Below are 15,723 nucleotides of genomic sequence, written 5' to 3' on the forward strand. Positions count from 1 at the left end.
GTTGAAAACCAACCTGTAACCGTAGACTTCCATAGTATGTTTTTTTCTACTATGGAAGTCAGTGGTTGCTGGTTTTCAGCTTTCTTCAAAATATCTTCTTTAGTGTTCAGCAGAAGAAACTCATGAAGGTTTGGAACCAGTTGAGTGTGAGTCAATTTTCATTTTTGGGTGAACTAACTCTTTAAAGGCTGTCAGAGGTTTTTATTTCTGTTATATTGTTGCCAAAACTAATTCCTTGTGTGTGTGAAGCACACTTGACAATAAAACCGATTCTGATTCTGATTTTTATTAAAGTTGTCTCTTAGAGTTATAATAATTAAATTTTACATATAGTTGCTTTTGTTGAAGATTTTGTTAAAGATTTATACAAATATATATATATATATTTGTATATCTTAGAATGTAGGGTGGCATGGTGGCTCAGTCGTTAGCACTGTCGCCTCACAGCAAGAAGGCCACTGGTTCGAGTCCTGGCTGGGCCAGTTGGTATTTCTGTGTGGAGTTTGCGTGGGTTTCCTCTGGCTGCTCCAGTTTCTCTCACAGTCCAAAGACATATGGTATATGTAAATTGAGGAAACAAAATTAGCCGTAGTGTATGAGTGTGTGTGTGTGTGAATGTGAGAGTGTTTGGGTGTTTCCCAGTACTGGGTTGTAGCTGAAAGAGCATCCACTGCATAAAACATGCTGAAATAATTTTGTCTGTTCCACTGTGGCGACCTCTGATAAATAAGGGACTAAGCTGAGGGAAAATAAATTAATGAATGAATTTTTTTTAGAACATAATATTCCAGAATGCTGTGGTTATTCATACACTGCATAATTTCAGGTTATCCTGTCAAAATTTAATATTTGCTAAAACGTTCATGACGCTTCAGAAAACCCCTTGAAAAACGCATGGATACATATTGAACTTCTTGGTCAAATGAAATAAAGGAGAACAAAAGTGGGTTTAGAATCCAGTAGCTAGCATGTCCCAAAATATTTTACAAAAAAGAAATAACATTCACAAAATAATAATGCATTTCAAAACATTGATTTGAGTTTTTTCTCCATCACCAGGAGTTACACAAGCAGCTGGAAGAGGCCATACAGGATGGAGAGATTTGGGTGATGCAGCTGAAAGATACTGAATATGAGCTGGAGGGAAGCAGAGATCGAGTTCAGCAGCAGGCCAATGAAATCCTTCACAAAGCCAGTGAGAATAATGTCATGACCAAATTGCATCTTTTTTCTTCAGCATACGACTGAATCACTCAAGCAGAAATGTGAGAGGGTTTTTTCAGAGTGGTTGCTGCTTCGTGACGGCTTGGCAGGGATGGATTTAGCTCCATTTTTGTATTTGCTTGCAATGTGTTCCTGTCCACAAATAATATGTCATTTAGGGAGCGTTAATCTAATGAAACTCCCCATGCATTTCATTATCAGGTCAGATTGGATCGCTTCAAGCCACCCAAATGAGCCACGAGGCCACGATCAGGGATTTGGGATCTGAGCAGAACCGGCTGAAGGAGAAGATCCTGCAGCTGGAGGAGGAGAGAGAGAGGCTGCAGAAACAGATGCAGACGCTGGAAGAGCAGCAGCACCAGAAGATCCTCAACCTGGAGAAGGTGAGGCTTTTGCTTTATAATGGCAGATGGGTAGCAGAACTGAAACCTTTTTGGAAGAAATGAAGTTTTGCACACATTTCATATGCTACTGTTCAAAGGTTTAGGTTAAAATTGTTGTGTTTTTTTTTTTTTTTTGGGGGGGGGGGGGGGGGTATTTATTTATTATTATTATTATTATTATTATTATTATTATTATTATTATTATTATTATTATTATTATTTTGCAAGATTATAGTTTAGTATAAAGCTTTATTAATCCCCTTGGGGCAATTCATTCTGTAACACACTTATGGCCTGTTTCCACTGAGTGGTACAGTACGGTACCAATGGTACCCTTTTGGTGGGCTTGGTGTACAACAGAAAGTTTCACTTGGCGTCATTCTCACTCAAGGAAATCTCGCTCAAAGTAAAGCTGTATCGTTTACATATCATATAAGAAGTACTTTTCACAAAACAGATGCTTTACACACAAATACTTGTGTATGAATGTTCATGACTAACCTTTCTATGAACATGATTTGATTATAACTGCAGATCAATGACATTGCGAAATAGCCTACTGTAACATCTGCAGTTATATAAAATCAAAAAATAAGTGCAACATATATGAACTCATACAGACCCTTACAGTCTCTGATATGTTACCAACTACAGAAGAACTACACACAACATACATTTAGTCCTTATTTGCGTTCAAAAACAACACACAACATGGCCTACAGTCAGTGCAAACCTCTCATCTGCATCTTTAATAGTTCAAAAGGTGATGTTAATAGTTAAACATGGCAGTTTGTTCATATATTAGGTTGCTGAAAGAATTATGTATATATTATGTATGTATATTATATATGTATATATGTATGTATATTATATGTATATAGTATGATGACGTAATGTCTCGGCTGTGTATTTAAAAATGTTGCTTCCTTTGTTCATTCTCCTGGCTTGTTGCATGAGCGAGTGACGTATCACTGTTAACTAATAGCGTTCAGCTGCACGTCTACCTTAGCCTTTTGGTATCCTTTTGTTGTGCTAGGTATCCTTTGCAAAGGGTACCCAAAAAGTGAAACGTAAAAGCCATAAAAAGCCGTAAAAGCCACTCAGTGGAAACGGGCCATTATACAATAAATACAACAATAATAAATACCGTATAAATACACACAATAAATACCAACACTTAACATCAATTACACAAACAAAAATAAATAATAATAATAATAATAATAATAATACATAAAAATAATAATAATACATTATAAATAATTCTAAATAATAATATAAATAAATTATAAAAATAAACAAATAACAATAATAATAATAATACATGACAAATCATTATAAATATAACAAAATACATTATAAATATAAAAAATTTATTAAATAATAATAATAATAATAATAATAATAATAATAATAAACCATCGATTATTATTTTCAATTGAACAAAAGTGACAAGACACTTCTAATAAAACAAAAGGGTTCCATTTCAAATGTTTTTTTTTACTTTCTGTTTGTTAAAATAATTCAAGAGTTATCATGGTTTGATTAGTGATATCAAGTAAAAAATGAAATGTAAAACATCAAGCTGTAAAATTTACTTTAAAAAATTTTAAAAGACAAAATAAAATCACAGGGTTTTTAATTTAATGCATTTTTACATGTAATATTATAATCTTAAAAAAAATAACTGTATGTAGACATTTACAAAATATAAAACTGACAAAACACACAACCGAATAAAGCTTAAAATTAAATTTATTTAATATATAAATAACAGAATAAAAAATTGTCAAACCATGAATAAAAACTACAATAGTTACTAATTATATTAAAATAATTAAAATGAAATGAATGGTACTGTATTTCACCTTTTAATATTTTACTAATAAAGCTACACTGATTAGTATTCATGGTAACACTTTACTATAAGGTTGTATTAGTTAATGTTAGTTCTAATGTATTTACTAATAAGAACAAACAATGAGCAATACATTCATTACAGTATTTAGTCATGTTTGTTAACATTAGTTAATGAAAATAAAGTTGTTTATTGTTAGTTTGTGCACTCACAATCCATTAACTAATGTTAACAAATTGGAATTTTAATTTTAATAATGTATTAATAAATGTTGAACTGTGTTTATTAAATGCTGTACAAGTATTGTTCATTCTTAGTTCATGTTATTAATTATATTAACATCAACTAATGAAACCTTACTGTAAAGTGTGACCAAATTGTTGTTATTCCTTTATATTATTGCTTGACCATTATGCATTTTCCATTGACAAACCATTTGATTGTCATATTAAGTCCCGCTAATGGTTAAATCTCCGGGACTGGGTCTAAACAATCATACAAGCCAAAAAACCAACTGTTTCTAAACAGCAGTCTGAAATCAGTCACTGCCAACAGGAAACAATTATCATTGGATTCAATACAAAATATAGGGGCTTGACAATGTGTAAATGAAGCTGTGCTGTTTTGGCAGTCGCTCCGTGAGGAAAAGCAGAACTATGAGATGGAGCTGGCGCGAATCAGGGCCAAATACGAGGAGGAAACGTCCTGTCTGAAAGAAAGCCAGGCTGAATCCATAGAAGAGCTCAAGGAGAAACACCGAGTCCAGCAGGAAAGTGTTCGCAATGCTGCAGAGAGAGAGAAGAACCAGCTGCTCAGTGTAAGAACATATATCTGATTTATATTTGTGTCATGTTCATATACAAATGAGGGCAACGTTATTAACGCTCCTGGGAAATTTGAATTCTTTTAAAAGTACAAGTGCTTTAACTTAAGATTTTTCTCATTTTAACTGTGAGAAGATTTTTTTCAACACATTCTTAAACATAATAACTTATTTCGAATAACTCAATTTTTTGTATTTGCAGTTAAGACAGTGCTTAGTATTAAGATTTTCAGCTTAAAGTGCAGTCTAAAATCTTAACTAGGTTAATTATGTTAACTAGAAAAGTTGGGTTAATTAATTTGGGTTAAACGTCAATCAAAATATAAATGCATAAATTCTGTTAAAAATATGTATATGTATTCGCATGCTCGTATTACATGAATGCAATCTCGACTTGTAATACTGCGCTCACGACATTTGTCATTAAAATAGCGCCATTGATTGATGGAAGATCTGTGTAAAAGGACTGCCACCACAGCTCGTAAAAATCCTTGAGGAAACACTGTATTATATTATATTATATTATATTATATTATATTATATTATATTATATTATATTATATTATATTATATTATATTATATTATATTATATTATATTATATTATATTATATTATATTATAATATATTAAATTATATTATATTAGTTTATATTATATTAGTTTATATTATATTAGTTTATATTATATTATATTATATTATATTATATTATATTATATTATATTATATTATATTATATTATATTATATTATATTATATTATATTATATTATATTATATTAGTTATTATATTATATAAATATATTTGAAATGTTTTTATGCATATTTCAAGAGTTCACACTTAGCTGATGATTGATTTCAAAGCTTGTTTGGCATGCTGTCCCGGGAGAGAGCCCTGAGTTTATAAGATTCTTAAGCCCGGGGCTCCCGTTTGCAAGGCGATAGGGGAGTTTGAGCTCAGGTAGATCTCGAGAACTCCCCTGCTGTTGTAGCTAAAGAACTTGCTCTTCAGAGATAACTACTTATTAGGAGCATGTCTATGGTGCCAATTCGGATTAGTCAAATAACTTAAGTTGCATGTTTTTGGACGGTGGGAGGAAACCGGGGAACCTGGGGGAAACCCACGTGAGCATGGGGAGAATGTGTACACTTCACACAGAAAAGTTGGCTGGCTTAGTAAGGACTAGAACCAGTGACATTCTTGCTGTGAGGCAACAGTGCTAACCATTGGGCCACCGTGCCACCCATCTACGACAGGAGGAGAAGTAGGGGTGGAAGGGGGGATTCTTCAAAACAGAGATGGTTGCGATATGGAACTTAGGGTATTTATAGTAGCTTAGGAATCGTCTGATTAGTGAATCATAAATTGAATAATGCGGGGCCGGCTGCAAGCAATCATAAGCACGTGATCCTCTCAAAATTAGTTTATAAATAAACTTCACATATTTATAATAATTGGTGCATTATTTATATGTTTTAACTACTGCATGTGCACAACTGTGAAACCTCTATTTTACCACAAATAGAATACATATAGAAATACATCATTTATTGACCGTCCTGTTGTTCCAAACCCATACAAATATTTTTATCTTCAAATTTTGTTACAAGTTTTGTTATCTTCAAAACAAAAAAAAAAATTTTCAATCAAATTTGAGAGTTATCGGTCTCTCCTTTTAAAGTGCTAAATATTGAATGCTTTAAAATATTCATAATCAGATCAAAAACTACAGATCAAACAGGTAAATCCAAATCTTTTCAAGAAAAGCATTGACTTTATATGAGGAACAGATTTAGTTTTGTATTTTATCTAAATTGATCAGCGAATATTAACAGAACTACAAAAGGATATTTAAAAACCAACCTCATAGTTTTTCTAGAAACTCAAACACGCCACGTGACATGCAAAAAGGATCCTCATTGGTTCTCACACTTCAAGCAATCATGATTGAGCTTCTGTATCAAATTGCAAATATCATTCCCCGATTCCCCGATTTAATAAGAGCCCAATTTAAGTATGTCCATCCTATAAAGAGATTGTATCTTTTCAGAATACTTTAACTGATTGACCCTTTAAGCGTGTGCATTGTTTGTTTGTGAGTTTTGATTTATTAGCATTTTGGCTAAAGATATTCGCTCCCTTGTGCTCTCTTTTGTTTTTTTTTCTTATTCACCATGTTCTGTTTAATAAAAATAAACCGCATCGTCCAAATGCCAAACAAATTAAACATATGAATATTCAGTCCTGTTAAACAAGACCGGTGGATTATCACAATTCCCCAATCATCTATTCAAACCCTGAGAGCTGCGCCGATTACATTTTCGGCTCCTCGATGAGTGGGGTGTTGATTATGCAAACAGCCGTTTCTCATTGCAGTGATGACAGTGATATTATTTCCACTGTTTTTTGTTTAGTTTTTTTCCGGCGCACCATAAAACAGCTCTCAATCATGACAAATATTGCCACTAATCTTCTTGTCATGTCATGACAATCGCGTCACTTTACTTTTGAAAGCATCTCTGAAAGCTCTTATGTGTAATTAAATCGAAAACAACTCCATCTGTCAGCAGCAGACCGTCCTACTGTTTGGATTCACCTCTCACTTCTGTGCCCTGCTTTGGCTTTTCTAATATTTTCTTTTCATTTTTGTTTTCCCAGGAGATGAGACAACAGTTTGATATCCGCCGTCTGTCACTGGAGGAGCAGAGAAACCATTTACAGCAGCAGCTGGAGACCATACGAGAGGAGCTCACCACCAAACTCAACATGGCCAACCAAGAGGTTCACATTTAACAGCTGCTTATGTTTTAGAGAGTTGGAGATTTGATGTTTGCTCTGCCAGTTTCAAGCTGGTTTAGATGGTTGATCAGCTGGATTTTTAAACGATCGGTCTGGTTTTAAATTAGGGGTAGTTCACCCAAAAATGTTATTCTGTGATCATTTACTCAACTTTTGCTTGTTGCGAACTCTTTATGAGTTTTTTTTCATGTGTTGAACTCAAAAGAAGATATTTTATTATTGACTTCCATTCATATTTCCTGCTATGGAAGTCAATAAATACAGGTTTTAAAAAACACTCATAAAGGTTTGGAACCACTTAAACTTAAACTATATATATTTATATACACACTCACCGCCACTTTATTAGGCACACCTGTCCAACTGCTAGTTAATGCAAATTTCTAATCAGCCAATCACATGTCAGCAACTTAATGCATTTAGGCATGTAGACATGGTCAAGACGATCTGCTGCAATTCAAACCGAGCATAAGAATGGGGAAGAAAGGTGATTTTAGGGTCGGGATTTGGTGTTAACAACATGAAAACATGGATTCATCCTGCCTGGTATCAATGGTTCAGGCTGGTGGTGGTGGTGTAATGGTTGGGGGTTATTACCTTGGCACACTTTGGGCACATTAGTAGTACCAATTGAGCATTGTGTCAACGCCACAGCCTACCTGAGTATTGTTGCTGACCATGTTCATCCCTTATGACCACAGTGTACCCATCTTCTGAAGGATATTTCCAGCAGGATAACGCGCTATGTCATAAAGCGCGAATCATCTCAGGCTGGTTTCACTGTACTCAAATAGCCTCCACATTCACCAAAGCTCAATCCAATAGAGCACCTTTGGGATGTGGGGGAACGGGAGATTCTTATCATGGATGTGCACTGTGTGATGCTATCACGTCAATATGGACCAAAATCTCTCAGGAATATTTACAGTACCTTGTTGAATCTATGTCACGAAGGATTAAGGCAGTTGTGAGGGCAAAATGAGATCTAACTCTGTACTAGTAAGGTGTACCTAATAAAGTGACCAGTGAGTGAATATATATATATATATATATATATATATATATATTTTTTTTTATTTAATACATTTTTTTTTTTTTCAAAAACATAGCAAAAGTACTGAAATATTTCCTATAATTTAGGTAAAATATAAACCAAAAAAAAGAGTCTAATTCAACATATTAGCAAAAAAAAAAAAAAAAACACAGTAAAATATGATTGTCATCATAATATTTATCATAAAGGATAAATTTTCAGTGATTTGTCCATCAGCGAGACATTAAAATAAAACTGAACTGAGTCTTAATCTAACTAGAACTGCACCAGCATTCTACCTACCTGACATGCTAAAAATGTCCCATAGTGCAGTACTGTTTATGTTTTATTTTCCTGATCATCTGCATAAAATGGCACTATAGAAAGCACTTTCGAAATAAAAGTGACTTGACATATATATAGATATAAAATACTTATGAAATAAACAAAGTATTACAGTAATATGCATAAAGTAAAGATGTTCTATTGAGTATTGTAATGCATACTCTATGCAGGAGAATGCACTGCAGTAAGAATGACCCATATTTTGTAATTTAATGCATGCATTTTTACTGTGTCTTCCCTCAGGTGTCTCATTTGAAGAATCTTGTGAAGGAGAGTGAAGAAAATCTGGATGCTGCTGAGAGCCACATCTCCTGTCTTAAAGACAGCCAAGAGAAGCTTCTCATCGAACTGGACGTCACCAGGGCGAGAGTGAGGGAGACAAGCAATCTGCTCACAGATCTACAAGTAAAACACTGTTTTAGCTCCTTTTTAAAAGATTATATTCATTTTGAGTCATTTACCTTTTGAGTGAGTCTTGCATTCTGACTGAAATAATAGATTTAGGGCCAGATTTACCAATCATGACAAACTGCACAATTTCTGTGGATGATTTATAGACAATGTGCAAATTAAAAAACGAAGACGTAACATCTCATTTACATATCGACCAACGCAATAATTGCTGCACAAATTAGCATAGTGGCAAATAAGCAAAGCCAATGCTCATAAGGTGTGGGTGATCTACTATGACTAGGCAAAGAACAAGATTTTTCTAATGGGGTAACAGTGAGCTAGTCAAATGTGTGGGGTGCTTAGAAAATAATGAAAATATATGATGCCAAAGTCTATTTTTATTTTATTTAGGCCTAATAAATTATTTGTGTAGTGGCCAAAGAATAGGCACATTCACAAAAAAGACAAGCTTAATATTAGTGAAAAGACAATGACAAAATGTCAGGGTTTGTGGTTGGGAAGGATGAGGCGAGGACCCAAATGCAAATAACCAAGAAAAATATTTTTATTAAAAGAAAAGCAACTAAGACAACCCACTTTAGGGAAAAACACAGCAACAAACTGACTTGACTCGGTTTGACTTGACATGACTTGACTAGACAGACACAAAATCTACGACGACGGACCAGCACAGGACAGAGCACACTCGGAGAATAAATAGGGAAGACAAAACAATGTACAGACAGGTGAAATTAATAATTACAAACAGGATTACAAGGTGGGTTGGACAAGACACTAGACAAAAGAACACATAGAACAAAAACACAACACAAGCCATGAGCTCACATACAAACAGGACTAGAACACGCAGCCAATGAGAGAGCTCATTGACTGTGTGCTTACATGAAACAAGGCACGAAAGCACATAGTTACAATGTAAACATGAAACCACGTGATACACAACACAAATATAACAGAACGCAAGACACGAGCACACGATAAATAAAGATACTTTTACTGTGCGCTCACATATGCGACGTGAATGTTCCATTTCAGCGCCATTCGAAACTGAAACCAACTAGACTCAGATGCTGAGAATGAACTTCACACCGGAGACAAAACAAACACAGACACCAGGACAAGAGCGCGCACCCAGACCACGTCCGCACCTCGCGCGCCCACATCAAGCGGGAGCGCACACGATCCGAGCGCAACGCCGCTCATACAATGACAAGGACCCACAATGACAAGAAAGATGAGTACGCGACCCGAGAAAACTCGAGCCGAGCACAACATATAACACATGACATGACTAGTGTCTGGATTAAAACAAGAATTAACAGGACTGGAGTGGCAGAATCCTGACACAAAAAGCACTCATGTGCTGTTTAAACAGCGCCCAAAACTCAGAGTGTCCACTTTTGCTCTGATTCAAATCACGTGTACAGAATCCGTTTGGGAAACAGCATCTATTTATCACTATGCAGCGTGTCCGACAGTCACACACCGCTACATGAACTGACTGTTTTTGAGGATTGTATAGGAGGGGTGATGGTGCCTGTAACGGAAGGGGAGGGAATCCTGCCATTTTTGTATTTATTTCAAGGTGTTTTCATGCCTAAATAAAGCGAAAGCACAGAACAGATTCACATTTAAGAGCAAGGGTGGTTCGGCAAATCTATTATTTCCCCTGGTGGTTCGGCAGTATGGTTTGCGAATAGGGAGGATCTGCCCTTTAATCTTGAATCGCCACCCTTCATAGAAATATTGAAAATGCAGGATAATTATGGAAAAATACCTTTATGGGATGATAGTGGGATAGAATTGTAAAATAGGGGATAATCCCTGGAAAAACAGGAGGGTTGACAGGTATGGGGTTTGCATCTTTGATAAACTATGACAGTTTGCGTTCATAGAAAATTAAGAATGATTAATAAATCCATATGAAACAGTGCCTTAAAAGTGTCATCACATCTTCAGTTTCACGCTCACACACGCCCAACTGAACCACGCTCCAGACCACCTCTTCCAACTGCGCCTGGGCCTGCCAACCGAACCACGCCCTGGCATGTTTCAGAGCACTCACACTTATCAAACAAACTAGGAAATGGGGGTCAAACGCACCGTGCATGGTTCGGGTAGCCTAGTGTGAGAACACCCTTACAGTTAGCCATATCTAACTGTATTTATGCAAGAAGAAGAGATCATACTCTGTCTGAGGGAACTAAGATCATGCTGGTATTAAGTGACTCACCCTAGTTGATTGACCCAAGTTGTCTTTTAATTTGTGAAGCAAATAAAAAATAATATGTTTAGGTGATGTGTTCCTTTGGCCATTCACATAAATAGCACCTCCTCCAGCAAACAACTGCAGACTTTTTAAGATCAACATGTAAGACATTTTTATTAGCATTTAATGCAAATCCTTGTGATTTGAGGACCGCAAAAGTAAGTAAATCGTATTCTGTGATTGATTTTAAATACTTCCCTGTCATAAATTTTATTTCTGACCGGAATACTTACAAATGCATTTTCATTAAGGTCAGGTGCAAAACCGGCTGTGTCCAAGCCGCTTTCAGCACTATTTTTTTGCTGCGTGTCTTTAGTAAATACCAACAGTGTTGTTTTACCGCCAAAAAGACAGTTTGCACTGGTGCAAGCTGTTAGTAATCTGGCCTCCAGTGTTTAGAGATGCTGATATAAAATGTTCAAGTTTTTTCATGCTTTTAGAAGCATGAAAACCACTGACGCATATCACCGTTTAGAAAGAGAAGCAGGAATTCAGCCTGGCAATCAGTGCAATAGGAGACGGATAATGGAGCGTGGCGGAGATGTTTAAAGAAAAATTAAGCCTCATTCAATTTTTAAGACGCCCCAAAAAACAGCCCCTTTTGTTCTGTGTTGAAGTCTGAGAAGTGCAGGAAGAGCCTGCTCGTCTAAAGACGCCATTTGTGTAAATCGGCTCTACTGGAAATTGCTTGTTCTTTGATGAATCATTATCCACTCACAGGAGGAGATCGAGACCCAGAAACAGCAGCATGAAGCCAGAGCCATCGCTATCAAAACAGAGGAGAAGCAAAAAATGGACAAAATCACAGAGGAGCTGGATCTCAAGTGGACCGACGCTCTGAGGTGATGCACGAAACATTTGAGTCACGCATTACTGTATGTGGCACAGCTAAAAACAGCAACACTGGTCTGTGGACAGTACATTACAGAAAGACACTGCTGGTGATTAGAGTTTTAAAAAATAGTTTTCATAACACTTCATTTTAATGATAATATTTTAGATTTGTACGTTGTTATATATCGTCTGAGGCCACCCTAATGTATTTTCACTCTATGAATATTTCTTAAATCACTTATTGTTTTACCACTTGGTCCCAAGCTAGTCTTACTACTCTCAAGGCACTTGAATCCTTGTATAAACAATCTCTAAAAACTCTTGATAAGAAATCAGTTCCATTTCACCATTGTTCAATATTAAAAAAATACAATGTACTTAGCTGGAACAATTTGATTTAATATGTACATATTTGTCTACTGTTTATTTGTCTCTCGGTTTATCACCCCCCGCCAATTTCTGTTTAACGGAGAGAAGACTTCTTCAACACATTTCTAAACATGATAGTTTTAATAACTCATCTCTAATAACTTATTTATTTTATCTTTGTCATGATGACAGTAAATAATATTTGACTAGATAATTTTCAAGACACTTCTATACAGCTTAAAGTGACTTTTAAAGGCTTAACTAGGTTAATTAGGTTAACTAGGCAGGATAGGGTAATTAGGCAAGTTATTGTATAACGATGGTTTGTTCTGTAGACAGTCAAAAAAATATATAGCTTAAAGGGGCTAATAATTTTGACCTGAAAATGGCTTTTAAAAAATTTAAAACTGATTTTATTCTAGCCGAAATAAAACAAATAAGATTTTCTCCAGAAGAAAAAAAATAATATCAGACATACTGTGAAAAATTCCTCGCTCTGTTAAACATCATTTGGGAAATATTTAAATAAAGAAAAAAAATTCAAAGGGGGGGCTAATAATTCTGACTTCAACTGTAGATTTCTAGCTCAAAAATATAACCATTGGATAAAGTCAGGTTCATAATTCTTGTTTCTTTTTTGCCAGTTTCCTATAATTCAGGAAATATTTTAAACAGCCATTAAATATAAATGCGAAGAATAAAGTGTATGCAATCAGGCAAATTATGTTTGAACAAACCCCTCTGTAAACCTTAAAAACATTTATGAATGAAGCTGAAGTTTGATATATGTACAGCAAGTGCTGCTGAAGTAGATTTGTGTAGAAAAAAAGTGAACAGCCTTAAAATATGTATTGTAATATATTGATAGTACACATATTGATGAAAAAGTATGATAAAAGAAACACTTAAAAGTGCATTTTGGATGTTGTCTTTCCATTACACTGAAAACGCACTTCATGAAAAGCCCAAAATCTCAAAACTAAACCTAAGAGGGTCTCTCTTAAATTGAATAACCTGTGACTGTATAAATTGTTTGGTTTGGTGCAGACGGCAAATCAAATCTAAAACCACAATAAAAAAGCAGTCTGTCTTGCATCGAAGCCTGTGACAAATCCTCTTACGCAGGCCTGAGTTTGGATTAAAATATGCTAATTACAAGAGTAAGAGGTTAACGTTTATTCTGCACAATGGCACATGGTATACAGTGAGCTGAAATGTCTTAACATCTTATCATCTCACTTTCACTTCAACACTGTTTAAGTAATGCATCCTTGTATGTGTTTCACCCTGTCAGTCCTTTCTTTCTACATTTGGTCTCAGGGCTGAGCTAAAGGGTCTTCGGGAGGAGCTTACGGCTGAACATCAGGCTGAGAAACAGGTGGCGCTGACACAACTTTCCCAGCAGAGAGACCTGGAGATGATGGCGGCCAGAGAGAGCTGGCAGAGGAAGGTGGAGGATCTTCTGGAGCAGGTAAGAGGAGGACATGGAGGGGAGTGTTTGTTATTTATACTCATGTTCATATTTAACATTTATTCTACAGTTTTGTATTTCTTTATGTCCAAGAAGTACAGTTGAAGTCAGAATTATTAGCCCTCCTGAATTTATCAAAGTTTTTTGAAAAATATTAAAAAATCTACTAAAATGTTTGTAAAAGTAAATGTAAAAACAAAAATGTTTTGTATTTTACACTAAAATAAAACAAAAATCACGGAGAAAAAAGACCAACAATATAAATCAAAGCAAATGATTTTCACACTTTTGTGTTTCTCGTATCATAATTTTTCATATAAACAATATCATTTACAATCAAACAAAACTGTAATATATATATTATATTAAATATATTAAAAGTCCTCTGTTAACTTCAGAGTAAAATACATTATTCATGGGACAATATTCGTCTAAATGCATATGTCATTAATCATATGTTAATGCCCTATAGTTTCTGACACCAATACTATGAAGATTTCTGAATGAAATGTCTTTGCAGCGTAGTTTGAGCTTAGATTAAATCTTTCTTGCATTTTGAATATGAGTTTTATCTACTGTACACACAGTATCAGCTTACCATTTTAAAAGAGCAAAAGGACGTACCTGTTTTCCATCATATGTCTTCATGGATATGTTAATTTAAAGCTGTGTGACTTCTGAGTCTGAACAAAGTCCCATAGCTGTGATTCTTATTTGAGTAACTGTCATCCACTTTCATCAGTCATTTAGCTCAGACTGAAGTGATGTTCACTTTGATATTCTGATGCCGTCAAGGCTTTTCTGTTCTTGTCTTGCAATACCACGCAAACCTGTAAATCCTACCCAAGATTGCAGAGATATTTAAAGGAGACATGCATATATTATGCCTCTTTTCACAAGGTGTAAAATACATCTCTACAGATCCGTGTCTGTAAAGTTTCAGCTTAAAATTCAGTTCACAATATCAGTCTCTGTCATTCCGTCTAATGATTTTGCATCTTCATTAACACTTTTAATGCTTTCACACTGTATCTTTGCTGCATTTATAAAGCATTCGTGTCTTGAGGTTGGTCTGTCTGGTGGGATTTTTCTATGCGTGATTTGATTGGATGGGAATCACGGAACTGATCACAATCACCATAGATAAGAAAAAATAAACATATAAAGTAGTGACTGCAGGTTGAAGGAAAATAGTGCAGTAAAAGTACAAAAACTGTACGACACAAAAAAAAATTACTTAGGTAAAAGTACACATGAAGAGTTTAGATGCAAAAATCTCTAAAAGCCATTTCATATTTTCTTCTAATATTAAAATTTTTCTTTGACTCCTGTATGGAGGCTCAGTAATTTTACCTTTATAGTGTAAAAAAACAATTCTTTTCATTACCTTTTAAGTAAAATAACTGAACATAGGTCGTAACAAAACATTCTCATTGTAAAAGAACAATTCAAATGGAAATTAGAGGTTTTGCATCTGAATTGTACAATTCCTTACTTTACACCACTGATGGGTTGTCCTTTTTCATGTTTTTGGGTTGGAATATGCACTCATCATCTGATTATATCACTTAAACAAATGTTCGTCGCTGGTGGAGTGATCTTCCCATTCCCATGCAGACTGCTGATTCATTGGTAACATTCAAAAAACAACTGAAAACACATCTCTTCTACAAACACTTGAGCACTTAACAAAAAAACCCTAAAAATCTCCTGCTCTAGCTCTTAATTCTCTTAACACTATCATTTCCCTTGCATAAGCAGCAATTCTTGTTTGTATTGCCTCTTCATACTGAATCAAACAAAGAGAGTGAGAAAATCACAACACATTTTCTTGGAAAAATAATTCCAGAAATATCATTTTGAATGATATTGCCATCAAATTTAAAACATGTACTCAGGAGA

General features: G+C 34.9%; 1 protein-coding gene across 4 annotated transcripts in view; it reads left to right on the forward strand.

The window, feature by feature from the left end:
- Positions 1-15,723, forward strand: part of fam184aa (family with sequence similarity 184 member Aa) — a 67,399-nt gene that overhangs the window by 11,396 nt on the left and 40,280 nt on the right. For all 4 annotated transcript variants that reach the window (XM_056477457.1, XM_056477459.1, XM_056477456.1 and 1 more), the window contains exons 3-9: positions 1,060-1,195; positions 1,426-1,607; positions 4,097-4,282; positions 6,946-7,068; positions 8,708-8,869; positions 11,868-11,989; positions 13,671-13,821. In XM_056477457.1, coding sequence (XP_056333432.1) covers positions 1,060-1,195; positions 1,426-1,607; positions 4,097-4,282; positions 6,946-7,068; positions 8,708-8,869; positions 11,868-11,989; positions 13,671-13,821 — 1,062 coding nt within the window. The remainder of the gene's footprint in view (positions 1-1,059; positions 1,196-1,425; positions 1,608-4,096; positions 4,283-6,945; positions 7,069-8,707; positions 8,870-11,867; positions 11,990-13,670; positions 13,822-15,723) is intronic.

The sequence above is a fragment of the Danio aesculapii genome, chromosome 17, assembly GCF_903798145.1.
Source record: "Danio aesculapii chromosome 17, fDanAes4.1, whole genome shotgun sequence".
Lineage (NCBI taxonomy): Eukaryota > Metazoa > Chordata > Actinopteri > Cypriniformes > Danionidae > Danio > Danio aesculapii.